The sequence below is a fragment of the Nyctibius grandis genome, chromosome 5, assembly GCF_013368605.1.
Source record: "Nyctibius grandis isolate bNycGra1 chromosome 5, bNycGra1.pri, whole genome shotgun sequence".
In the NCBI taxonomy this organism is placed as follows: domain Eukaryota; kingdom Metazoa; phylum Chordata; class Aves; order Nyctibiiformes; family Nyctibiidae; genus Nyctibius; species Nyctibius grandis.
This window is the reverse complement of record NC_090662.1, coordinates 34040963-34068051: the sequence shown is the minus strand read 5'-3', so window position 1 is coordinate 34068051 and position 27089 is coordinate 34040963. Positions and strand designations below refer to the sequence as shown.

Genomic DNA, 27089 nt, shown 5'->3' with positions numbered 1-27089 from the left:
ATGTTTGAAAAGAAATAGAATCACATCAGCACTAAGGAAATAATTTTTGATTTCTCTAAAATCCTCTAGAGATGTAGCCAACCATTCAAAAATTTACTTTTCTTAATTAATTGGTTTTCATGATTTGACAAGTGCAGTAGCAATAATCTGCTAGCTCTTCAGATCTACAGAATCTCACAAAGAAAAGAGGCAGATCTGGGTGTCTTAAATCAAAAGCAGACAGCAGTATTTTCCACTTGATCTTTTCTTAAATAGGAGCTTTTTAGAACTTGTTTATGCATTCCAAAGTAAAAGAGGGCAAACCTATTATCTTCACAAGTTGTATTTAATAAGTAATGTCTGTCATGAGATGAAACAGTTGCTGGTTTTCTAGAAGTTGGTGAGGGGCTTTTAACACTAAAATGCACGTATTTCTGCTTTAGCATATATTCCTTGCCTGGCTTGGCAAAAAGCATCTGCAATGCACTCTAATTCACACAGTTTGTGGAAGACAAAGATTGTTTAGTCTGGCAAAGATTTGGTTAAGGAGTAATCTAATACCAGCCTGTAAGTACTTTAAGGGCAGCTACGGAGGCCACTGTGGGAGGTTCTGAAGGCGCATTAGGAAGTAATTCTTCACAAAGAGCACCAGAATAGGTTGCCCAGAGGGGTGGAATTTCCATACTTGAAGGATTTCAAGACCCAGCTGGACAAAGCTATGTCTGATCTGATCTAGTGATGATGACAGTCCCACTTCAATAGACAGTTATGCTCTGGAGCAAGACTTCAGGATGTCCCTTCCAACCAGTGTTTCTATGATTCAGTGATTCTATGATTAAGGTACCCAGGCGTCAGTATCGTTGCCATAGGAGAAATCGTGGCTAAGATTTGCCTAAATCCTAGCTTTGAAAATATTTCCTTGAACAACAAAGTGACCTGAAATGATTACTCAGCTACAGGTACAGAAAAAAATGCTTACCTTATTTGCATCTTGTATAGCGTCAATAAATTCAGATGGATTACTTGACAGTACCACAGATTTAAAGTATCAAACGCCAGAGGAAGGATGAAGGAATTATTATTTGTATAATGTTGGATTTTTGCAAATTGCAACAATAACATCGAACTAGGCAATATCTCACCTTCCAAGATAATATTTAAAAAATAATACACTGAGGAAACTACATGAAAAGATTTTAGAAAGTTAAATTGTTCCGCAATCCTAACATAACAATGGGGCAAAGCCTATGCTAAATGAGTCTTGGGCCATCTCAGTATACCCTCGGGCAACTCAAACAGTACTCCATACCTACGTTTAGGCACTGAACTGAAGCCTTGATTCCCTTTGGATGTGATGGGAGCTAACACACAGCTCACATGTAATCCATAGGTCGAGGGAAGTGGTTATTCCCCTCTACTCAGCGCTTGTTGTACCACATCTGGAATACTGCTCCGGTTGTGGAGCCCTGCCCAGGAAAGGTGTTGGTGAGCTTGAGTGAGCTCAGCATAGGGCTGTGAAGATGGTCGGAGGGCTGGAAGATGTAACCTGGTGGGGGAGGCTGAGTGAGCTGGGCTTGTGCTCTGCACCTGGGGGGTGCAACAATAAAGGATGTGGTAAAATAGCTGTTTTCGTAAGATAGGGTAAAACCAGAAATATAGATAGTGAGGAATCCTTAGGTCCCTTCCAATGCTGGGAATCCCACTTTTGTGCAGCATCAGACAGATATCAGATGGATTTTCCGCCAGCATACTGCACAGATGCCCTCTGTGGAGGGGTTCCTCTTCCCTCCCTCCCACACTCTGGAGCCTTTTATTTTGTGTAGCAAACAATCATATATCTTCTCCTGACAGGCTGAGATGTCATCTCTATCATAACATTCACCAGCGCCAGCACAGGCTTGAAATACAAAGCCCAGTAGAGCAGACATGTCCTGTTCAAGTTTGCTAACTCCTTGAATACAACATTTTCTGCAAGGTTCCCGATACAGATTGTTCAGCTTGGAGGAGAGACAGCTTCAGGGGGCCTAACAGTGCCCCCGATACCTATGAGGAGGCTGGCAAGAGTTCCAAGCCAGGCTCTTACTGAGGTCATGGCAAAAGAACGAGAGAAGGTGGTCAGAATCAGGGGAGGGTCTGGTGACACATAAAGAAAGCTTTTACACAATGAAAATAATCAAGCGTTTGCAACTGGTTACCCAGGGAGGTTTTGGGGTCTAAGCTCTTGGAGGTTTTCAAGACCTGACTGGACAAACCCTAAGTAAACAGGTCTGAATTCAGTGTTGTCCCTGGCTTGAGCAGCTGTGTGATTCTGTAATTCTAAGCAGACACCTAAATTTAAGTTTTAATCTGTGAGCTGATTCCCTCCCTACTCTACTAGCCAACCAACAAACATTAGATGAGGGCCCACACTGAGAAATTCAGCAGAATTTAATTAAAACGTGCCTTCCCACACTACTGAAAGTAAGTAATTTAGGAAAAGAATTTAACTTGGACAGATGCCGTTTGGAATGAAGCAAAACTGGGCAACAGGAGAAGGACACTATTGGAGTAAAAGAACCGCTAAGACTACTTAAGCATTTTCATCTGTTATCCTGTTTTGCTTTTCTCAGCGAGTTATATTCCCAGAGTGGATTCAATTTCAATATAACATTATCCTGAATGTCTGCTAGCATGGATGAAAAAGGTGGAAAGGGCACAATTATAAAGTTAGGAAACCCTTGACATATATTGAACTGATTATATGCAAGATGGAGTCGAGTCTTACATCATTAGGACAATTTGTACAAGGAGGGCCACCTCCGTTTTTATAAACATGGCAAAGGCCACTTGTTGCACAGCATGCTTGCCCTTTAACCTATGTCCACATGCTGGGTCTGACACCTATTATAGCATGTCTGCTTCCCAGACAGTGTGTGCTGCGTACGTGTGTAGGCCTAGGAACAGTTCTGTGTTCCCAGGGATCTTGTTGAACTGTTCTAGATGTAGGAGATAAAACACAGTTGCTTGAAATATACGTCTACCCATACATTATGCATTGTAAAAATCATACAAATGTATGCTTCTGGTACTATATTCTGGTTAGTCTTCTAATAGTATCCTAGAAGTGACTTGTGTTGCATATTCTGGTCTTTTTACATATAATTCCTTGATCGTCTTCCAGATCATGAAATGTAAATTTATTTTTATCTTCCATGCGTGACCCTGGGCTTAGTTTTCTATTTAACATGTTCCTGTTTCAACCCACTTAGTCCTAGGTCTGCCTAGATGTACATGTTTACTCTGTATCCTGCTAGAAGAATAAAGATCTCACCTGGCTTTTTGTTAACTCATGGAGTGAGGATGGTCAAGGTAAATGATTTTGGAGCACATACCTGAATTTGTGTCTCCATCTGATGGCAGAACTGGAGATCAGCCAGCCTTCTGTACAGCACGGTGTTTGCCATCAGCAGAATTGCCAGGAGTTCATGGTCTGTGGCAAATTCAGTTACTCTTCTGCAAGTTGCTGGGTGAAAGGAGGGTGAGGGTAAAGGCAAACCCATTTGTTCCCTCACAGTCTTGCCATGCTGTTTCCCACTAATTGAGATATATTCCAAACTGGGGGGAAAAACTAAAAAGAAACAACCTCAGTTTCCTACAAATAGCCTTCCATTTAGGAAAAAATTATCAGGTATATTAGATTAAGTTGTTGTGATTCATACTCTCTGCAACATGGTCTTAGAGAAAAGCTGTTGTAGACTCAGGCAGCTGCAGCAGTGTTCAGCCAAATCTGGATTATGGATACTTACAGCTGCTGCTGATGGCAAAGTTTTCTGAGATTGTTCAGCTTGTCTGTTCTCATAGTCTTACCCTTGCTTGAGGTATTAACATCAGTCCCATGGTGGGATGGAAGGGGGAAAAAAGGACAGAAAAGAGATAACGCTGTTTTTATAAACTGTTGTAGTCTACCTCAGCATCCTGCTTATGAATTTTGCCCTTCCCTTGTCTGTTGATACATGAAAACATTTAATGCCAAAGAGATGGTAGTCTGTTCGTGAGATTCCTGAGCTGGTTTTATACCATAGTTGTGACCACAGTGATTAATCAGTGTAGGTGCAGTATTATGTACTATGCATGCAGCATGGACATACTTTTAACCTTATCGGTTTCTTTTTCAGAAAGACTTCAAATTACCAGTCTCCCGACTGTAACCAAAAGGATATGAGTGCTCTAGCTTCCAGCAAGATTGCATACAAATACGTGTTATCTTTCATATTAAATTAATTCATTTTATTAAATCTCTCTTTTGTGATTAAGAGGGCAGACTGAAGGAGAACAAATTAAATTAAATCAAAATTGCTATTCGTACCTGCCACTGTCAATATGCAAAAGTCGTACTGGAAGGTTGAAGAACAATGAAATTCTTGTGGTCATGATAAAACTTGCTCCACAAAAATAAAAAGGATTAGGTACTGAAAAATGACCTCAGTCTTTAGCACTATAGTAGAATAGAGACCCTTGGAAATGGTTTCATTGTAGAGACCTTTTCCTTGGTTGGTTTTCCCACTGAATTTTCACTTATTTTTCTATTAAGTTCTCAGTAGCGTCACATTGCCATTAAAAGTAATTTATTTCACATGTGTCATTTTTCATTTTGCTGAGAAAAAACCTCTAAGTCTTGACCCTGCCTTGAAATAAAAAGATTATTTTTAGGGCAGTTCAAATTTTTTTTTTTTAGAATCAGGTGACTCCAAAAAAGAGAAGGAAAAAAAAAAAAGCTATGGAAAAATGCATTTCTGCTGCATTTAGGATGTGGTCATGCCCCAGGAGCCTAGAGAATTGCAGTTATGATGCGCCTGAGCTCAGGGGCCCAACTTTCCATCTACGTATAAACATTCCTCCCGCTTCAGCCGAATCGTGCACTTCTCGTTTGCGTAAAAAAAATATTTGCAAGAACTCTCCCGAGTAAGATCATTTAAGTATGCTTTTGGCCACAGCTATTTACAAGTTCGGGTTTTGACTGAAGTGAGTAATTGAATTACACTGAGCCTCTGAAGTTTGACTTTTATTTATATATTTCCCCCAATTATGTGGCTCGGTCTGCCATTGGCTGCAGTCCCTGCAGCCTACCAGAGGGCTCTGCAGTTACATAAGGCTCTGCTGGGAGCCTATATAAAGCCTTTTTGCATGCCAGCAAGAGACAGAATTTTATCAAGATCCAGATCCTACTGCTTTAGTTCACACAAGCAGGAGGAGGTTTGCCTGAAGATATACAGAAACCTGAACCCGGGCTGGTTTGTTTGCTAGGCAGTACTTCACAGCTGTCAACCTGAGTCGCAAGTAGCAGCTACTGTAAGTAGCTTCTGTGCATTATGAAGAATTTTTCATTTCCTATGCAGGATAACACACATCAGACCGAGAGTCCTTCTCCTCACAGATTCCTGGGTTTGACAAACCAGTCAGATCCTGTTGGAAGACCAGAAAGAGATGAGCAATTAGCTCAAGTAGAGATTGCTGTACTGGGGGTCATATTTCTGACAGCGTCTGTGGGCAATTTTATTCTCATACTGGTGCTGTGGCGAAGAAGAAAGAAGCTCTCTAGGATGTATGTATTCATGCTTCACCTCAGCATCGCTGACTTAGTGGTAGCCTTTTTTCAAGTGCTGCCTCAACTCATATGGGATATTACAGACATTTTCATAGGGCCAGATTTCTTGTGCAGAATTATCAAGTATCTACAATTGCTGGGCATGTTTGCCTCTACTTACATGATAGTGGTCATGACAGTGGACAGATATCAAGCAGTTTGCTACCCTATGGTCACTTTCCAAAAGAAGAGAGCTCTCTGGAACATCCCCATTTGCACCAGCTGGTCTGTATCCCTGATTCTTAGCCTACCACAGGTATTTATCTTTTCTAAGACTGAAATATCTCCAGGTATCTTTGAATGTTGGGGTGAATTTATTCAGCCATGGGGCCCAAGGGCATACGTGACTTGGATTTTTGTAGTTATATTCTTTGTTCCCTCAGCCATCCTTATCATGTGCCAGGTTAAGATTTGCAAAATAATCAAAAGAAATACGTATGTGAAAAACCAGAATGAATATGAAGTAACAAATCAGAATCAAGTCCTGCCATCCTGAGCAAGCAGTGTGAACTGTATTTCAAAGGCTATGATCAAGACAGTAAAAATGACAGTGGTGACAGTTGTTGTGTATGTTCTCTGTTGGTCACCTTTCTTCATTGCACAGCTGTGGTCTGTGTGGTTCCCCAGTGTCATGACCGAAGGTAAGATGCTCTCCATCCTCCTTCATAACTTTGTAGCAGGTTAGCACATTGCTATATTGCTTTATATTTGCACTTTACTTCTGTGTAAAAGTTACATGTGATCATTTGAGTATGATCAAACATAAAATCCTGGATTGATTATCTGCTATATTTAATCAGGTAAAGAGAACTTCATGGGTTTTGTGATCAAAACATCATATAAGTGTGTATTTTTTGTGGATGTGTCTGTTTTGAGTGATTAATGATTTAAAGATTAATAAACAGCACAGGGAAAAGTATCATCTGCTCCGGCAAGGATTCAGACTTTTAGAGGTTTTAGAAATTACAGCAGCAGTATTTTGGGTTCTTGAGGTGAAAGGAGTAATTAACTTTTCAAAGTAAAAATAAAGATTTCTTATTTAGTGGATAGAACAGTGATGTTATTAGACATCTGATTTTTTTTTTGAATATTGAAATCACATTGACGAAATCTCTGTAGTACACTATGAAACAATTAAAAGTTGTGAAACAGCTGCTTATAAAACAAAAAAAAAGCAAGCCAGAGAGAGATCAAAGAACACCATGTTGTAAACAAGATTAATCTTGTCAAATTTAGACTGTTGCCCCTTTGTGAAAGGCAGACTCTGTATGTGACTTTAAGTTCACCTATTCTAAACTCAAAGATATAAAGAAGAGAAAAAAGGTAATAGCTCTGTCTGATGAAGAAAAACCTTCTGATCTTTGTTTTAAGAATTCTTTCTGACAGTGTAAATTTGAATATTACTCTACATATATTTATATCAATATCTATATCTGTATTTATCCATATCTGTATTTATCCATATCTGTGTAGCAGGTGAACAATTGCTTTTAAATTTAATGCAGCTACATCAAAAAAGAGCTATATGGAAGTATTTAACTCTGAAATGCATACAATACAGTCTGCTTCATACCTTCAACAATTACAAATTGCATGGAATAACTTTAATATATGAGCAGGTACACCAGAAAGCAGCAGACTGTGAAAATGTTAATTATTTGTATGAGTGCTTTACTTACTCTGTTATTCCTTTAACTATTTCATTCTAGGTTCGGCATTCACCATTATCATGCTCCTTGGCAATTTGAATAGTTGCAGCAACCCGTGGATTTACATGTATTTTTGTGGCCACATTCCGTATTGCACAAAGAAGCAGCTGGAGAACAGCTCGGCTCAAGAGGAATCGGGGATCACGGGGAGCATTCATCTCGTGGACAGAGACCCTGAGGAAAACAGTACTTCTGCATAAATGTTGAATGCTGTTTGTTGTTTTGTTACATTTACTATGTTTGCAAGACATACTGATGTTTTACCACCATCCCTTGTTTTGTGGATAAGGAAGCTGGAAAAGTGTCTTCTGTTGTATAAATATGTTTCTCTGCTGTTCTGTAGCATATACAGGAAGTTTCTGTGTTGTGCAAGCCTGACTCACTACTTCCATCACCACTGTGTTACCAGAATGAGTTCTTGTAAAGACTGACAAAGATACTTAAAAGTATCTTAGATATTTTGTGTCCTGAAGTACTTTCTCCTCTGTGATTCTGGATTTTTAAGTAGTAAAATTTTACAACTAACTGGTCCAACAAATTGAAATATAATTGGAAAGGAATCTAACATAATTAGACCTGAATATGTGTTCAAATTGAACCATGAGTTGTTCATCATTCTGGTGGGATTGGGGGACTGTTTGGCACATCTTGAGAAGGCAGCAGAAAGTCAGAAAAATCCATTACCAGCTCTTACTAATACCTGTATTAAATTAACTCCTTATATGCTTTTGTAAAATGCCTAGCAGCTTCATATCATTTTTCAAAAAAAGAATTCACTGTCCTTGTGACACTGAACACCTACTTCAGTTTCAAATGCCATTGTGGATCGCAGGAGGTCAGCAGCATAGGAGCAGTCCAGGTTTGTGGCTTTACACCGTGGGATTTGATCTTCCATGCATTCCCTGATGTACAAGCAGTTAACTGAAACTCCCCAAACATAGACATGCTTTAAATAAAAATGGGCTCTAGGAATATACACTTTCGTTTAGTATTCAGACCTATTTTTTCTGGCATTCAATTTATTGACAGAGTGTATTCAGAACCCCTTCAGGCTCAAATTCAATTATTTCCCCTTCATGGTAAAAATAAATCTGCATATCTTTATCTCTAAATGCCATTTGCTTGCTAGTTTGTGGGTGTTTTATGCAGGTAGCTGTTTATTCCTCTTTCAGTGTCTGCAATCTAATCAGAGGAGTATGGAAGGAATGTCAGCAAGGCTCTTTCAGGTGAGAATAGAGGTGCATTCACAGACATTCTTGGTGATACTTGCATATCATCTGCCTACATTATACTATGTTTCATCACTGATATTCACATTTCATTTTCATGAGTGCTATCAGTCTCAAATTTCAATGGAAAAGCTATAAAAGTGGAGGTTTTTTTAATAGTCTGAATTGTACTTGAAGAAATACCGATTTAAGCTAAATACTGATTGAATTGTGAGAAGTGCTGCTGTATGATGAATAGTTACGCTTCAGGTGAATGTGTACTGATATGACTGAATATCATTTCTATTCCTTGTATAGTTAGACCAGATAGGGGTACGAACCAATACGGCTGTTCTTTATGATGGGAAACGCTAGTGTCTCTGTCCAGCTGGCAAGAAGAATGGGTCTCCAGCAAGTAGGAAGAGAAAGAAGGTGGATGAAGATAGTACCAGTGCCACACAGGAATGGGAAGAGTCTGTATGAAGTCTCTTATTATAATTGCAATAGATACTTTTTTCTTGCTGTTTTTTCCCCCTCCCCTTAATTAATAGTTGTTAATTCTACCCCACAACATGTCCCCAGTTAGAGCAATGCTATAACTCAAATGACAGTGTCCTTATCTGGGGTATGAACATCCAAGATACAATCCATACTATTGATAGGATATTTGTTGTATTCAGCCACTGACTTTCTAAGCTTTCAGTCAAATTAGCTCTCAGTTAGCTTCTCCCTTATGACTTAATCCAGTGGTTAACGGTGTGGGTTTTTTTTTTGTTTTTCTACTTCCTTTGATTGCAGTTGGTTACATAGTAAAATACGCAGTGTGGAAGGGAGCTGTAAATAGAAACGCTTCAGGGAATTACCTGTGTCATTGTACTACTGGATTTGCAGCAAAACACACTGAAAGCCTCAAAAGGTATACATTTGCAAGGAAAACAGGCATTCGAATTGCTGTGCCATTTTACACCACCTGATATAGCCTCTGATATTTAAAAAGCATAATTTCTACTACTTACATTTCTGCATTGCTCATATATTTGTTACTGGTTCTGGAAATACTTTGGTGGAGATTGATTTCTCAAATAACAGTAGCTCAACGTGTTCTATAAAAGTCTGAGAGCAATATTAACTGTCCATATTTCGGATATTTTGATAATGTATAAATGAAATGCCAGAACAGTTCAATAATGAATGCTCACCGTCTGTAACCTTCAGAACAACAATATTTTCGTCTCTCAAGTGCTTTCTTCTGATTTTTTTCATTTTCTTTCCCCTGAGATCAATCCTGCTGTTAAGAAGAAAAATAAAGGTTACTGGACTATGGTGTCAAACTCCAGGCTATGGACACTTTTAGTTTCAGTCCATCAGGAGGTATTTGAATGCAGGTATGCCTGCTTTTTTTCCTAGTAAATTGGATTGGGCTGCATTTTCCAGACATAAGTCATTATCCCTCATGGCGTGCCCTGCCCGCCCCATGGACAGCACTGACCCCTAACAAACACACTCAATTAATTTTGATAGTTCTTTTTTTTCTAATAAAGTGTCCTTTACAGGACTTTTCTTATTTCGTAAAGAAAAAGACACTTAAAATACAATGACATTTTTCTCTTTGTAAATTTGGCCATCAGTTTTCTTGGAAGTTGTAGAGCATCTTGTGCCTTTGTTTTCCTCTATATTTTGATTCTTCATCTGGACTGTATCTTTTCCAGTTCACTGTCCCTTAGATTTCAGATAGGCATTACAGTGTCTCATTAAGAGGGATGACTGAGACCTCACTGTAGTCTGGCCAGGGTGTTTAACCCATATGGGAGAATCAGAAATGCGAACATACAAGTCCCTGGAGGCACTGTGGAAGCACGTGCAAATGAAAAAATCCAATTATCAGATGAAAGCCTTCCTCATCAATTCCTGGATTCTGTTTTCTCACACAAATCACTTCTGAGCAGAAAAATAACACATAGCATGTAAGTTCACACTCATGAAGTGAATGGCTATGTTGTTGATACTGGCACTGCAGTATAGTTTATGGTTATCTGGGGTTTTCTTTTTTTTTTACTTTCCAGGGTTTTGTTACCACTTGGGAAAGGCACAGTTCAGTAAAAGGAATTAGGTTCTTTTTCTTAAAAATTATTGGTTTATGTTTTGCAGTACACATGAGAAGAATCAAAGAGAATGTAATCTGTAAATTCCATGTAGATTTATTACAGAAAAAAAAACCTAGTAGAACGAAAGGGAAGTCCCAACATGTGTTTTGCATTCTTTACAGTATATTTTGATAATTCTGTTATTCTGCAGAACTGGGCTGTGTTTTTATAGCCAGTCCCACTTCAGATACTTGTAAATGATGAATACTGAAGCCAGAGGTGTCGGGTGATACTACTTTTTAATCTGTCAATGAAATGATGCTGACAAATTGTAAAGATGGTGCCAAACTAATGTCCTGCCAATTTCACTTTGATCACTTAGTTCTGACAATGGTAACCAGTTATCAGGTCAAATAAACTGCTTCTGTCTTTGTGTTGTTGGGAGGAGACTGGCAGTGTAATGTGGAGACCCAAGTTGGAACTGGCAGAGTTTATTATGTGAGGCAGACATGGCATGCAGACATGGCTGGCTTGTCTAGTTCCCAAATATTTGGCCAGGATAAAAGTATCCTCAAGAGCTTGAGAATGTTAGCTATTCTTGGCTAAACAGTATCATGAGCAGACACAGGCAAAGCAAGATGATCCAGCTTCTCAGTTCTTTCAGTCAAAACCAGTTTGGGTTGGATTCCTGAAAGAAACAAAACAAAACAAAACAAAAAAAAACAAACCAAGCAAGTCACTTTCTGTTGTCTTTACAAGGTAGGGATTTGGCCCTGAAAGCCCTAAGTATCTATGGGAAACATCCATGATTGTGAACCAGGTGATTCATACATGCCACAAAACAGGATTGCAAAGCAAAACAATTCAAATGGGAATGGTATTAGAGTGAGGCAGTCACAAATAATTTATTTACTACTGTATTAGCTGATCCATATAGATTTGAATTGAAAGGAAATCACTCTGTTAGAAAATCAGAAATAAAACGATGTAATTTATGTTACTACTTCAAAACCCCAACTGCTATCCCAAAACCTACGTCTTCTGTCCTATGTGTGCTAACCCCAGGCCCCTCTATGCCCTCATGGTCCCAGGTGGAGCCTCATGATCTGCAATACAGTTCCCAAACTCTACCCACCCTAATTTCTTGCAGAGGTATCCCAGGTTGTCTTCACTTTGCCTCTCTGAAACAAAAGGATAGAAGCTATGTCTTTTTCTTGGGCTTATATGATGCTCCTGCTATTGCTGCTTGAGGACTTTCTGAGAGTCATCTCATTAAGAAGACAAATTCTGGCATCTTTACAAGCTCTCTGTAAAATTTCTGTTACTTTGTGCTTCACTTTTTCAGGAACAAAAGAATAGGCTTCGAGTGAAACTAAGTAGACCTTACCCACTCCCTCTTGCTTCCTTTTCTTGCCAACACAGCAGACCAAAGCATATGCTTTCCACCAGTAGGTCATAGCAACTAATTTAACTAACCTATTCTATCAATCATCCAGCTCCATAATGAATTTTGGAGGTAATGAAACTCTAACCAAAGGCTTCTTGAATTTCCATCCAAACGTTGCCCTAGAGATGCAGTGAAAACATATTCAAATGCTATTGTATTCATCTGAAAGACCTTCAGAATCGTGGATTTATGTTTCTTGCATCCGTTTGAGTATACTTACCAAAAATTGTTAAAATTGTATGTTACCCAAATTTTAGCAACAGATCTCCTGAATTCTGAGTTAACAACACAAGAATCAGTAGGACCTTGTGGAGGAAATATTTCAATACCATCTGGGAAAGAAGTTTGAAAAAAATGCTAAACAAAAACATTTGACCATGAAAATCTATGGAAATTATGGCTGGGGAGTTGGATACAACTAGAGACAGACATCACCTTACCTCCCTATAACCACTTTTCAAGAGAATTGATGCAGTAACAGATATCAAAACCACATACGAGAAAGACTTGATATTATTGTCATCATCATTGTTGTCATAATCTTCATCATCATTATTTAAATGAAAACAGCATATAACCTATAGTAAGTTTAAAAACAAAACATAAACTTGGCACAGTGCAACATACGTAGACCAGTTCTGAAGCTGAAATAATGTAAAAGGCATGATTTCAATCACAAATGCAACTTTTATCTCTGATTGTGCTATTTTATTTAGCTAAAAAGATATAGATATATTCTTTGGTTCCAGGATTATTGTTCTGTGCATTGAATTCCGTGAAGCTACCCAAAGATGAATTTTGTCACAAAACATTAAAAATTTGTTTCATGTTTATATGTTTAGTTGTGTATATATTAAAACAAAATTGTTGCTTTAAGATGCTGGTCTTTTATTCCTTAGCTTATTCCTGAGTTCAGTTATTATCCATACCACCACCTTTGAAGACATACTAGGAATAAATTATCTGCTAGCTATCACAGTATATTGGAAATGTTTGCCCATGTCTCTAGACGTGTTAATAGATATCTGGCCTCAAATGATTTAATGCTGAGTGGCTCCAGCTTTTGACTTGCTGATGGGAAAAACTGTACTACATCACAGAGAATACAAGCCTTCTGGCAAGCACAGTCATGATGTGAACACACTGCTTACTGATATATTTAATACAAATTCCAGTCTGCTGGCAATGTGATTCATATTCCTGATCCTCTGTTGACTAGAAGACTGATGCAATCTTATGTTATGAGATGGTACATGTTCAGCTGTAACTATCTGTTCACAAAAAATATGTGAGCAAAACCTCACGAAAGAAATAATTTTCTCCTCAGCACCTGGGCATCTTGGAGTTTAAAGCATTTGCTGTGAAAGAAGAAATTAAAAACTCCACTGTAGCATTTGGGCTTGATTTGTATTTCCATTGACACAGAGGAGTAATACTGGATTGTATGATACTTACATGTAGACTGTATTAAAGGAATGATATGATGGAAAGTCAAACACTTAGAGCTCCAGAAGTGCCTGAATGTCAGTATGTGTGTGCTTTATACGCTAGTTAATCACATGGAGCTGCTATAGGGCTGCTCTGCTGCTGCTCCTGCAGATCCTGGATGCAGCATGCCCAGCATATATACAGTCTTTGGGAAATTTCCCTGCCAAAGTCTCCTTGATGAAAATGTGGAAGATAAATAGGAGTAAGATGTCATATAAAAGCTCCCTCAGAGTACACTGAAAGTGCACTTGCACTAAAGGTGCATACTGGATGGCTAAAGCATATTGTGTTTATTTAGATTGCTAACAGTGATGATTACAGATGATCAGAACTGGACCACATGTAACAAGGCTGTCTGCTCCTGGACATAGGCACACAAACAGGCAAAGCGATCAAGAAGTATCTCAGGTGATGTCCATATTGGAGGCACTAGCACAGGCATATCCTTAGCTACTTCTTGTGCTTTTTTTGTGATGAAACTGGACTGCACTGACTATCCAACTGGGCACGAACAAAATAATGCGAGCGATTAGTGCATTGGAAGTTGACATCATTGCATAGTGCATAGAGATGACTGTGCAGGCAAGTCCTACCAGGGTACCACTGGCTATTTTGGGAGTCCAGAGGGCAGAAGTGCTCTGGCCAACACTCCCCCCATCTCCACCTCTTCATTATTCCATGGGACAAAAAGGAGGAGATGACACGTCGTTGCACCTCTGCAACTTAATAAACATATAGACGTATAAGCATCTTTATCTTTTTACTCCTTTTCCCCAAGATGTCACTTTAGTCTGATACTTTTGGTAGAAACTCCCTAATGATGCTGCAAGAGAAGGAGGTTACGCTGTGATAGAGGTTTTGTTCTGCTGAGAATGAGACAGTTAAGCTCATCTTACTTGCAATTTAAGCAAGGAGTGTCTTTACGCCGCAAAGTGTTGAAGTTTGTTTTTAATTACCCAGGCACACTATGCAAAATCCATTTGCAGTCGCTGAAATGGAAGAACCAAACTGATGGAACAGCTGACTTATGTATTAATTCAGTAGGTTCAGGTTTTCCTTTAATAAAGATTCTTTTCTGTAAATCAAAAAAGATGAGAGGAATATCATAAATGTAAAATTAGGCTAATCCTATTGAATTTTAAGCTGTGTTGAGGCTGTAAGACAGAATTAATTCATTGATAAAAGACAAAGAGTTAACCTGAGACTTTGATCAAAAGAAATACAGTATTTTATATGCATTATCTGTAAAATATCTGGAGGCACAAAAGAACTATCCTTAGAATGCTATCGAATACTGTTGTATAAACCAATTTCTAAGGCAAGTAAGTCCATCTTTTTGTAATAAAAACATGTCAGAAATACATGTGTTTATATGTTAAAATTTAATCTTGTGATTTTATACAAACTGCATAAGTTGTAATACTCTGGGTTTTTTCTATATTTCTTTCCAAAGCTGAAATACGTTCTCTACCTTCAGGTTAAGAAATTAACCAATTACAAGTTTATACATGCATTTTTGTCCTGGAGGGAAATGTAGAGTTGATTCAGACAAAAATCTCAGAACTGAACTTCCTTCAAATTGTTCGTCAACCTCCTGCATCTGTAAGAGAAAGAAATTGTGCAAACAGTGTTATTTTTCCTAGAAATTACAACAGTTCTGTTAACACTGAACATTGTGAAAGTATATTGTGAGTATGCTACGTAGCTAGAAAATGTCACAATATCCATAACCTTCAGAGTTAATGTTTTAGCATTGTATAATTTCACATTGTTATCAAATGATGATTTACTTCGTAATAATGAGAATGGGAAAACAGGAATGGAAATACTTCTTCAAATTCTACTCTGGAAATTCTTTTAAACTTTGCTTCTTTAAATTCTACTCTTCACAGAATGCCCCAGAACTCTAAAAATTAATAAGTTAGTTTTATTAATTCAAGTTATTTCAAACTGTCTCACCCCTCTGGGGTAAAAGGCAATGCAAATGATTTAGATGACTGTTCATTAGTGGCACAAACTTTTACACTTCATTGTGCTCCCCAAGGCGTGATGCACGCTCAGAATGTGAATGATCACCCAGAGGTGGAAGTGCTTAATGTATCACATGCGATGGACAAGATAAATCAGAAAACTGTCCTGGTTCAAAACCAAATCTTTTCTGAACCACGGTTTGAAACCAAGTACATATGGACCTTCAGACATACAAATTCCGCATTTAACATAAAGGCAAGTCAGAGGAGAAGGTACTTAAAAAGCTTCTCCATGTCCGAGGCTATTTGGGACTAGACCACTTACTACAAGACTCAAAATCCAGTAAAGTGCAAACATGATTATTGCCCAATCCTACAACATCCCTATCAACAACAAGTTTATCGCATTTATCTGGTTTAAAGCGAGGTTTGGCAAAAGGCTGCATCACGTGAAAACTTGTGGTTTCCTTTGTGGTCTGTGGAGAAAATTAGGCTATTTCTCCCTGGGTAGGCTTTAAAACAGTATTGTCAAACATTGTTTATGAACCATTTCCATGCTATGCAATGTTAACCCAATGGTCACGTGTGCTGCCAGTTGTTTGGTTGCTGTGTAATTGAGTGGCACATTTGCAGCCTGCCTCAATACCAAGCAAATACATTTAAGGAAGCATGGACTGTAGAAAACAGTCAGTTACTAAGCTAGCTTTCTGCAGCACATACACTATGGAACAGCAAGTTGTAACAGACAGATGAAAATATGGGTTTGAGGGTCAGTGAACAATGCCAATTTGTATGACACAACTACAGAAGCATTTGTGCTAAATTTTTCTTATCCCCCTGAGAACATCTACAGACTACGTAATAACTATTAAGTTTGCAGTTTGTTCCTTGGCAGATGAACAGTTCAAGTTTTAAGCTGCTTATATGACTTTTTTTCTTTAATGTCTGTGGCTTGAAATTGATTGCTGCTTGAACAATCTGGCACCTCTTTCTTACCAAACCTTGTTTTTTTTCTGAAGTTTGAGAGTGTTATGTTGGAAATTAAAGTTGTAATGACTGATTCACTCTCAAAGCCAGTGAGTACCCAGTGGATGACAACAACCTGCCACCTCTTGGGGCTCCTAATCTTAGGTTTGGCTGAAGGCATCAGGATTCAAGGTAATGAAGGATCTGGAAGAACCCTTGTGAACTGTCCTCAGGGACTGCCCCAGTCCCTGGCACACTCTACGTGATATCTGGAGGAAGGGGTGATACACATCTTATTCTTATGCAGGGGGTATGTGGCCAACTAAGTGGATTTCTTGTCCTTACTGATTTATTTCTCAGACAGGGAGAGAATATTACATAAACCAGTTATTCTCTTCATTATACTCTTACTGTCTATGCTATGAAAAAGACCTTTAAAGATGGTTATACTGAGTGCTATACAAACAGATAGAAAAAATCTATTCCTTCCATAAAATATTCACTTTCTTATTTAAAGCTAAACAGAATATTATCAAGCAACCAAAGATAGAAATTGTGAATCCTTTTCAGTTGGACAGTAATCTGACAGTGTGAATATTTTCCTAACATAGTCTGGTTTATTTTCACTCTATACATCAGCTGTTGAATACAGAGGCTTCCAGCCTGCCCTGTCCTTCAGCAGTCTCAGGCCAGATACCAAAACATGATTCCCAAAGAGCAACACTGCACTGAGAATTAATGCTTGCAAATAAATGAGAGTGTGTCTCTTTCTGCCTTTGTCAGCTACCCATAGTACAAATTCTACTGTGAAGTCACAATGCAGTATGATACACGATGTGTATTTTAGATATCCATAGTTGTGTGGTTAAAGAAAGTGGCCAAGATATGTGCAATCTTAGCAAAAAGCAGCCTTTGAAGTGTAAGCCTTTAAAAGAACAGCTTGTTTATTGGAGGACAGAGATTAATTACAGATATAATTTTAAATACAAATCAATTGTGCTATATTCTCATTATTAGAGCTACTTGTGTCTGTCCTCCTGAATATGAAAATAATGGGACTGAAATGGGTAAAAAAAGAAAGAAACTAAATGGGGGAAAGGAGTGAGAGCCTTAAATTTTGCTTTAAAGACAGGAGTACAATTACTATGGAGAATAAAAAGAAATGATACCAAGGATACAAGTGACTGCATTTCCTCAGAAGTTCAACCTACCTTAACAGCTTCAGATATAAGGTTTCTTGTAAATCTCATGATTTTTGTGTATGTCTATTTGGAAAAGCATGTTGGTGGCTTATTCTGGAAATTTGTCACATGGCAACAACATCAATTCTTTTATAAAGTGTTCTTAAATGGGAACTACAGCAAGTTTTAAGAGTGTGAAGCTTGTAAGGTTGTCTCAGTTCTAATTTTAATATCCTAACAAGTCAACCTACATCAAAGTGACTGGCTGTTAAATAGAAGTGCCAATATATCATCCCTGTTTCCATTAAGCATGCCATACTTGTCTTACTGAATGTCAGTTAAATGAACAGAGGCTTCTCAAACTAGTAAGGATCCAATTACACATTGAGGGCTTGTCTCTGATCTTTATTTGAAGAAAGTGAACTGTGAAAAGTAGTTTTATCCCTGAATTTGATTGTGAATGTGGTAGATTTCTTTTGGTAACAGTGTGGTAGATTGCTAGTGATATTCACCCCTGTTCAACTGGCAATGAGAGCTCCAAATGGGAAGAAGGGAGCTCAGGCACTACACACCAGGCACCACAGAGGCAGAGATGCCAGGCAAAGGCTGCTGGAAGCCTGGGAGCCATCTGACATGCAGGCAGTGGAGCTGGGAAGAAGTGTCCTACTTGCAAAGAACCAGTGATAACTGCAACGTGTGTTTCTAGGGCTTGGCTGAGACGGAGTCAGGATGACAGGTCCAAACAAGACCCGCAGCAGGACTGAGTATTTGCTGTGGATTTGTGGTCAAGTGTGTGATTACTTGAGGAAAATGGGTAGGCTTGAGTAAGCATTTGTGAGGCCAGAGCAGATGTCTTCCATCCTCCACACTGGGTTATTCCTCAGATATGAGATAAGAATTTCTTTTAACTTTCCTTTGACATTGCCGGAGAAATGTGTATAAAGTCTTTTAATTTCTTATTTTTTTTAGATATCATAATAAAGGAATTTATGGAAGTTCCTGGGAATCCCTCATTTGACACCCTAGAGGAGGGTGTGTATGGGCAAGGACTCTGTTGGTTTTGTCCGAGAGAATCAAATCCATCAGAGAATTTGGTTCAAGTTGGGTGAAAGGTTTCAGCTAAAAAAGTGTAAGAAAAAAATTGCAAAATGTCAAATGACCAGTTTTTTATTTAAAGATTATCAATTTATGAAAAAGTTAATAGGGATTCATCTGCAAATGAAACAAGATGATTTGTTTTCAATTTTCTGTTTCAGTAAATGACAAGAATCTCTCCATTTTTAATTGATCTCAATTTAATATGTTGTCAATGTCCTAGCTTAAAAAATATGTATCATTTAAACAGCTCTGCCTCTGGGAGAATAGTTGGCCCAATGTGCTACCAAACATGAAGGACTGGGTATGCCACAGATTTCAGAAGAATGCCCTGAGATCACTGCATGGGTAGTCACCGCTCAGCCCTCATGCCACCTCTTGAAATGACCCTAGAGATGAGTGGAGACTAAGCAGATATAGATAGTATTATAAACCTCTTTAACAGTACGTCTATGTCAGTTTTGTGTCTCCTTTATGGTATTACAGCCATTTGAGCTGTTGAAGTATATTTCTGCTAGATACAGTGTTCTTCTGAATAGCTGTTAAAACCTGCATTATGTGAAAAAGAATTATGGGCTAAAACTTATTGGACTCAGATGCAAATGAACAGGGAGGTAAAACCAGGCAACATGATTGTCGAATCATAAGTCTCTCATGGAATAATAATATAAAAAACCTCCGTGTGTAAATAATGCCTTTATGTTTTGAAATTTGTCATAGAAAGTGGCACACCAGCAATATGAACTGAGGGTTCTGGCAATTTTTACCACACGGGTATTTCAGAGTACAATAAAGAAAATGACCTGAGATTCTTCCTACAGGAAATGCATCCTACAGGAGATGGCATACTTCATTGAAAAGGCGCCTCGCTGAGCAGTAAGTTCTACATTGCAACACTCAGTCATTTCCTCCAGAAATTTGTTCAAGTATTGCATTTGACACCGTTCCTTTATGAAGAACATGCCCATCAAAAATTAAGAATTTGTACTAACTTATAGTGGGATTAACTTCAAATTAAAAAGGTCTAGATATTGTATCATAGGATCATAAATTATTTAGGTTAGAAAGGACCTCTGGAGGAGATGGAGTCCAACCCCCTGCTCAAAACAGGTCTAATTACTTCAGGTTGATCAGGGGCTTGTGTGGCAGAGAATGCTGCATAGATTATAAACTTCATCAATTCTATTTTTGTCTCAAAGCCCTGTATTTGTAACTAGGCAAGACTTACGGATGGGGATTTTAAGGAAGCTCATTTATTCTATTTGTCGCGGTCGATTTTCTAATACCATAATGCTTGTATATTCTATTTCCTAAGCATGCTTGAGTTATGCCAATATACAAATAGCCAAGAAGTTGGCTCCTATACTGGATTTCATTGTGGCTTAATCTTTACTTTTGCATCTGAACTAGAGTTACACGATGTATTTTTGGAATACTGCAAAGTTCTGACAATGTAGTGGAAAACCTTTTATGGATCCTTCAGACATACTGATCTTTTCTTTTGTTATTGTTGTTCTCAGATTGCAATTTATGCTCTTTCTATTTATTTCTAATTTTTGGCAGCAAGGATTTTAACAGGATGGAAGGATTGGTCTGTATGCCTTCTCAGAGCTAGTTCATCATTAGTGCTGACCTGCCACTAGCACACTGCTAGAACAGAGGTTTAGTGAATAAAGTGAAAATGATCACTCGAGCCTCTGGAGTCACCCTTTGTCTCTGATTGTCTGAACCTGGCCCAAACAAGTTCATGCTGCCTTGCTCTTGCTATGTATTTTGGAAGCTAGCATCTAATTTAGGCCACAGCTCTACACTTGAACCTGGGAGTGTTTGATTTTGGTTTCACTCTTTGGTTCAGGTACGAGCCCAGCCACATCTGAATGTGGCAGTGGGAGGAGGACACCATACTCTCCCCACCCTTCCTGCCTCCACACTAGTGTCCTTGTATCCACAAATAAGAGAAGTGACCATGCTGCCCTCTAATGCTTTCCCAGCCTGGATGGCTGGAGAATCAGGCAGGTAAGGGTACACCAGCCCTGCGGCAGAGATGGCATAGGAGCACCAGCTGGGAGGTTTCGTATGTAGTTGAGGGGAGGAAGGAGGACATATTAGAGCAGGGCCTGTCTTGAATGTTTGGAGATCATCTCCAGAGAAATCACTCTTCTATTAACTATTTGGACAGCCTGCACAGGTTACCTGGCTAATATAGTTATCTAAAGTGACCCTGTATTACTTCTCCGCTCCACACACACAGAGGGTTACAATTCTTTGAAGAGGGGCCTCAAAAATGTCCAAAATGACAGAAAGATGAGTGAGGGATTAGCAGGCATGGCACATTGGGGAGTCCACATAAGCCCTGAGTGGGAACAGCTAATACTGTGGGTAAAAAAACTGAGCTCTGGATAGCAGAACCTTCTTGTTTGGATAAGACTAAATGTTCAGTGAGAAAGGTCATGACAGGGTAGATAGGCAGAACACATTTTTTACTTTCATATGGGGAAGACAGCATTAGAAGCTGATTCATTACTCACCAACTGTCTGACAAGTAGGCTAGATTCTTACAAATGGAGTAAGATGGCTAACATCCTTGTGACAAACAAGTGACAGTTTATTTCTTGTCCTTGTCCTTGTTTCTTTGAGATAGATTTGTGAACAAAGGAAGTGTGATAAATATTTTAAACCTTTGTTTCATTTAAACATTAAATATTAATGGGCTGGTGATTTATATGTTAAGACCTTGCCATTTTAAACCATTTCCTTTTTCTACTACTTTGAGGAAATGAAAAAAAGATTATAATTTTATGGACTCTTCAGATAAAAAATACTCAGGTAACTTTTAGAACTTCTTATTTTGACAGTAATGTACCAACAATCATTTTGAACTACTCCTCCATTTATTTATGGTATTTCTACTGTACCTGCTACATAAAGCACCAAAGACTGATTGCAATGAAGTCTGGTAATAAAATAGGTTTGTAATGTATTTGAAATAAACAGCTCAACGAACTTGACAACTGACCTTTGCAAGTATCTTAACAATGGGTGAGCAGAAACCAGTGGGTTTCTTTTGCACTTATTGCTTGAGGAAGCTGCTGGAAGTGGCGCTGCAGCTGTAGCTGGTAGCTCTGTCTTCTTTGATTTAGAGTCGTGTCTCTGGGGATCCATGTGATGAAGGGTTCAGCCAGGCATCCTAGGGACAATCCTAGTACCCTGATTTTTGGACTAAGGTTGTGGAGCACTGCTTTGCCTGCATCCGGGGCTCAGGTTCCATGGAGAACGTGAAGTATCTTCCCACAGATTTTACAGTCATCTTCACAGAAGTTTCCCTGAGGCTGACTGTGAGGCTGCCAGATGCTCATTGAGTATGATATGGCAGCGCAGGCGCTGTGTCGGCAGCACTTGCGGGGGTGCCTGCTCAGGCCCACCCTTAGCAGAATGGCCTGAAACAACTGCTGTTGGATGGGAGTGTGAGTGTACATGGGGTGTGCGAATATGATACCCCAAACTGTATGAGAGGGTGTCTGCCCAACTGACAGCCCTAAAGAGGAGGATAACTGTGACCAGATTAAACAGAGACCAGGAAATTATGAAGAGACTTTTGAGACAAAGGAGTCAGCTTGAGAAGCCGTATAAGCATGAACATTTGTAACAGTGGGAATGGAGCAGTAATATAAATCGGGTTTGGCACTATCAGAAGCTGCCTCACCAGCATTGTGTGCTCTGCCTCTGCCTGATGGCACGTCTTCCCTTTGGATGCGGTGAGCAGCCTGCATGCAACAGCTGGAGTGACAGTGCTGGGTGCACCAAGCGGGGACCCACTCCTGGGGCATGCTTATATGACCTTGTAGGGTGATCTCTCGCTAGCTTTGAATTAAGGGGCTGTAGGGAGCAACACGGGATTTGGAGCACCCACATCTGCAACAGGAGGGGTGTGCAAGTGAGGGAACCCTAACTCCCAGGAGAGTCTTGTGCATGTAACCCCCATGGGTGAGGGCACGTGGGATGTGTGTGCACCCAAGCGTGTTTGGGTGCTGGTGTGTATCTGAGTATAACTTTTTAGTATTAGTATAAAAAGGTGTTTAGAAATGTGTGCATATATGTTAACATTTTTAAAGTGTCTGGTATTGTGATGTATCATCTGTTGTATTGCTGGTATTGATTCTGAGTGGTATTGGCCCTGAGGTCACTGACTGGCAATTAATTATGTGTAGCTTTCAATTAATTATATGTAGCTTTGTTCTTGATTTTATTTAAACTATGTGAATTGAACATCTTTTCCACATGACAGGTGTCTGTCAAGACATAGCACGGTCACTGTATGATAGTTGAGCAGTGTTCAGAGGTGATGTGATTTCAGTAGGGCTCCTCCACAAAGTTGAGGATGTCTGCTTTCAGCTAATGCTGTATTAATCGTGCCTCCTTGATGAGGCTGGGAAGGGGAAGATTATGTGATGGCCACTTGCAGGGCTTGCGGTATCCAGCTTGGGACCTCCCCCTCAGTCAGCTAATGTTTCTTCAGGGACAATGAGGCTGCTCTACTTCTTGTTTCCCTTGTTCCTTTCACCCACAGTTTCTTCAATTTATTAGCTTAAGGTCAAACTAGTTACAATGAGCTGCTTCTGTCTGTCTTTGTTTTTGACTTTTACCATATTGTTTTCTTCCTTTTAATTCCCACTCTGAATCTTGCCTGCTAAGCCCAAAACATGTCCAGAAAGCTCTTCTGTCTTTCAGATCTTTTTTCTCAATCTGTCTTCTTCCTCTCTTCTCTCAGTTCATCTACAGCACATATGCACATATCAGGAAGATGCATACTTCATTTCACTGCCAATGTTACGTGAAATCTTCACTGGGATTTGTGTGGACACAGATGTGGGTCATATTCCAAGCAGAAATGTCTTTTATGGGTTGCAGGCTTGACTGAGAGAGTGAAACTGGGTGGCTGGACAGCCAAAATAGGTGGCAAACTTTCTAGTGATTTCAAGTTATTACATGTGTGTCTACTTTAAGTCTCCTATATATACACATATGTGTGAGGGACAGTCTGACTGGATGGGGGCATCTTTGGCATCCAGTATTTCTGGGATGGACAGAGAAGAGGCTGGAGTAGCCAAGTGTGTGGCTAGCCGGCAACTGTGTAGTCTGGAGTCTGACTGTGCCTGCAATTTGGACAACGGCAATGCCCTGCAGAGAGAGAACTTAGGGACCATTGGCACTGAAAGCAGTGTGGAAAATTTCCACGTGATGTCCTACAGATCTAAAACAGCTGACTATGACATATAGAAAATTCAGTCACTAGAGCAAGCCGAGCAGTTTACAGGGCCCATATCTGGGTAAGTGGATAAGGATAAACTGTTCAGCCTGTGTATTACCCAAAACATTTACACACTGTCCTGTAAATTGATTATGTGATATTCTACAGAGCAGTACAAATGAATCCAGTTCAGGCAGAGATATGCTGAGCTGGCTGCTTGTTGAAAGCCAGAGAGTGCATAAACATATACAGACATCAGCATATATGCATATACTACTTTAAATGCTTATAAAAAATAAGATAAATTAAATTCCAGGGGGGCTTTTGGGAAACCATTTAGAGTAGGCTTTACAAAGCTTTTTCATGTCTTTGAATACTCAACTCCTATTAAAATGGATGGGAACTGAGCATCCACAGTCCTCAGGAAGTTAAAAAAAAATCATTAATCACTTGGTGCCTCAGTTTCCCTTTTGTGAATGGGGAATAACAATTTTCCTTTCTTTCACCTCTCATCTCTCATAGCTATTTTCAAGTTGAAGTTATCTCTTTAAATAGGTACAACATCTAGCACACTGTGGTCCTGTTCTCAGACAGAGCTTAAGCAGGACAGTAAGGTAAATAATGAATAATAACATTAAATCTTTTAAGTCAAAAATATTTTAAATAGGTGATTCTGTGCATAAATATACTCCTTCTGAAGTAGAGTTATTCCATATGCCCAGGGTTTTCTTAGAGTATGGTTGTGAAGTTGATTTAACAGGTTGGTATTGTTGAGAAGAGCAGTTCCCTTCTGTAGTTGCTCATGATCTTACATCCCCAGCCTCTCACTTGTGCTGACACTGACTCTGATGGAAGCTGGATCAGGAAAATTAATTGAGAAAACTGCTCCATGACCTTTCACTCATTCCTAGCTGTCTGTATCCTTCCCTGTCTTGTGTTGGTTCTAGCTTTCATGTTCACAAACTGACCTCATTTAAAAAACCCAGAAAAGTCAGGAGTAGTGGACACATTTTGGGGGTGTGTGTTAGCTTTCTGTCAGATTAGCTCAATGATCTGATTAATCTTGCAGTTGTAGGAAAGCAGAAATAGCTTTAGTAGGATTCTAGGGAAAGTAGCAGCAGCGGTGGAAGGCTGGAGAAAGGGCAGTCTAAACATGACTTCAGTCAACAAGCTGAGACTTGTGGGGGAAATAAAAAAGGAATTTCCATGGTCTCTTGACAATGTACAAACATCATAGTGGTATAGCTAATACCTCAGTACAGGAAAAAATGTGGGTAGGCTACTGGTCATTCAGCATAGCATTCAGCCTAAAAACTAGAGACTGAAAACCTAATCTATTAAATAATACAGCCAAGTAGTTGTATTATCTGATCAACACTCATCTTGCATCTAATAGCTGTCTAGATCTGCCCAGACTTCTTAAGAAGTCTGCATTCAGCTTCCTGAAAAGTGTGGTTTGTGCATTATTTAATAAAGCACTTCAGTGTCATGTAGAATGACTTCTAGGCGGATTTGCTCTAGAATTGTCCTGCGGCTAAGGCTAGACTGACCAGCCTATAGTTCTCTAAATCCTCTTTCTTGCCTTTTTTTGAAGATGGGTGTAGCATTTGCCTTTTTCTAGTCATCAGTGCAGTCATTATCTAGCTCAGTGAGGAATATAGTAATTTCTTGTTTAGCCAAGCTGGCCTTCTGCTCTGCCTGCCCATTTTTTTGCAAACTGGGATGAGTTGTTCTTACACATCGTGGAGGTTGCCCTTGGAGATCAACCAACTCCCCTGGGCACCTTTGCCTGTGAGAACAGCCTCCCAGGAGGATGGGTTTAACAATTCCCTAAACAAACCCTACTTCACTGTCCTAAAGTCCAGGGTCTTTTGTCATAGTTCTTAGAATAATTTAGGTTGGAAGGTACTTCTGGATGTCATCTTGTCCAGTCCAACACCCAAAGTAGGTCTGATCTAATTTGGGTTGCTCAGGACCAAGGACAGAGGTTCCATACATTTCCAGGGCCATATTTTCTGGTGTTTGATTACTTTCACGGTTAAAAAAACCCAAACATCTGTCTACCCAGCATTTGCCTTGTTTTAACCTGTGACCCTTATCTCTCATCCTATCATTGAGCACCTTCAAGAAGAGCCTGGCTACATCTTCCCTATACCCTCATGCTAGATACTCAACTACTTACCTTTCTCTCTTTCCTCAGGGTCCACGTTGTGGCCATTGCAGCCAAAGGTGCCCTTGACCGTCACATCCCCAACCAGTTCTTCCTTGTTTTTGAGTAGCAGATCAAGCAGAGTACCTTCCATGGACAGCACACATGAAAAAATCCTCCTCAAAGCATTCCATTAATATCTCTGTTGCATAGCTGATAAATAGCTGAAAAAGTTAATTTCTTATGTTTAACTAGAAACTAAATGACTAAAGCTTGACTAAGTTTCTATCTTGGCCAAAGCAATAACCACCCCAAAAGTACACTATTTATTAGCCTGTGGCACTGACATAAACAATGTAGACATGATATGTAATTTGTCAGAATTTAACAACAATGTGCAGCTCCAGTCATAACCTGAAAATATTTCCTGTCTGATAGGTTGTCCTGGTTTGGACTAAAACAGACCAATTTTCTTTTCAGTGATTTTTACTTTCAGCTAAGTCTCTTCTAAGTAACTGCACTTTCTGAAACTAACTGCATGTTTTGCAGACAGTCTCTGCTTCTAGGATTGATAATGCTCAAAGTTTGTAGTTATCACTGAGGTACCAGTAGGAATGTTATGCAGAAAGGCTCTTGCTGTACTTATTCCTATAAAAACCAAGGTCACTGCTAAATTCCTCACTAATTACAAGTGAAGAGCTGCAGAAGGGTTGCACTTCCAGGGAGGGGCGGACAGGGCAGGTGATCCAAAATTGACCAACGAGGTATTCCATGCCATACACGTCATTCTCAGTATAAAGCTGGGGGATCACGAAGGTCTGGATATCTTCTTCTATGGTTGGTGTCCAAAGAGGACTCTGTCCATTTTTTTCCTGCCCCCGATCCCGATCCGTGCATCCCTGAATTCAGTTCCCATCTGTCTCTGAGCCCAGCCTGGGCCTT

General features: G+C 39.4%; 1 protein-coding gene across 1 annotated transcript; it reads left to right on the top strand.

Moving 5' to 3' along the window:
• Positions 1 to 5327: 5327 nt before the first annotated feature.
• On the top strand, positions 5328 to 7511 carry LOC137664292 (arg8-vasotocin receptor-like). Its single transcript, XM_068402187.1, is given in 2 exon segments — positions 5328 to 6243; positions 7312 to 7511. Coding segments are annotated over 2 exon segments (1116 nt in total).
• Positions 7512 to 27089: the final 19578 nt, after the last annotated feature.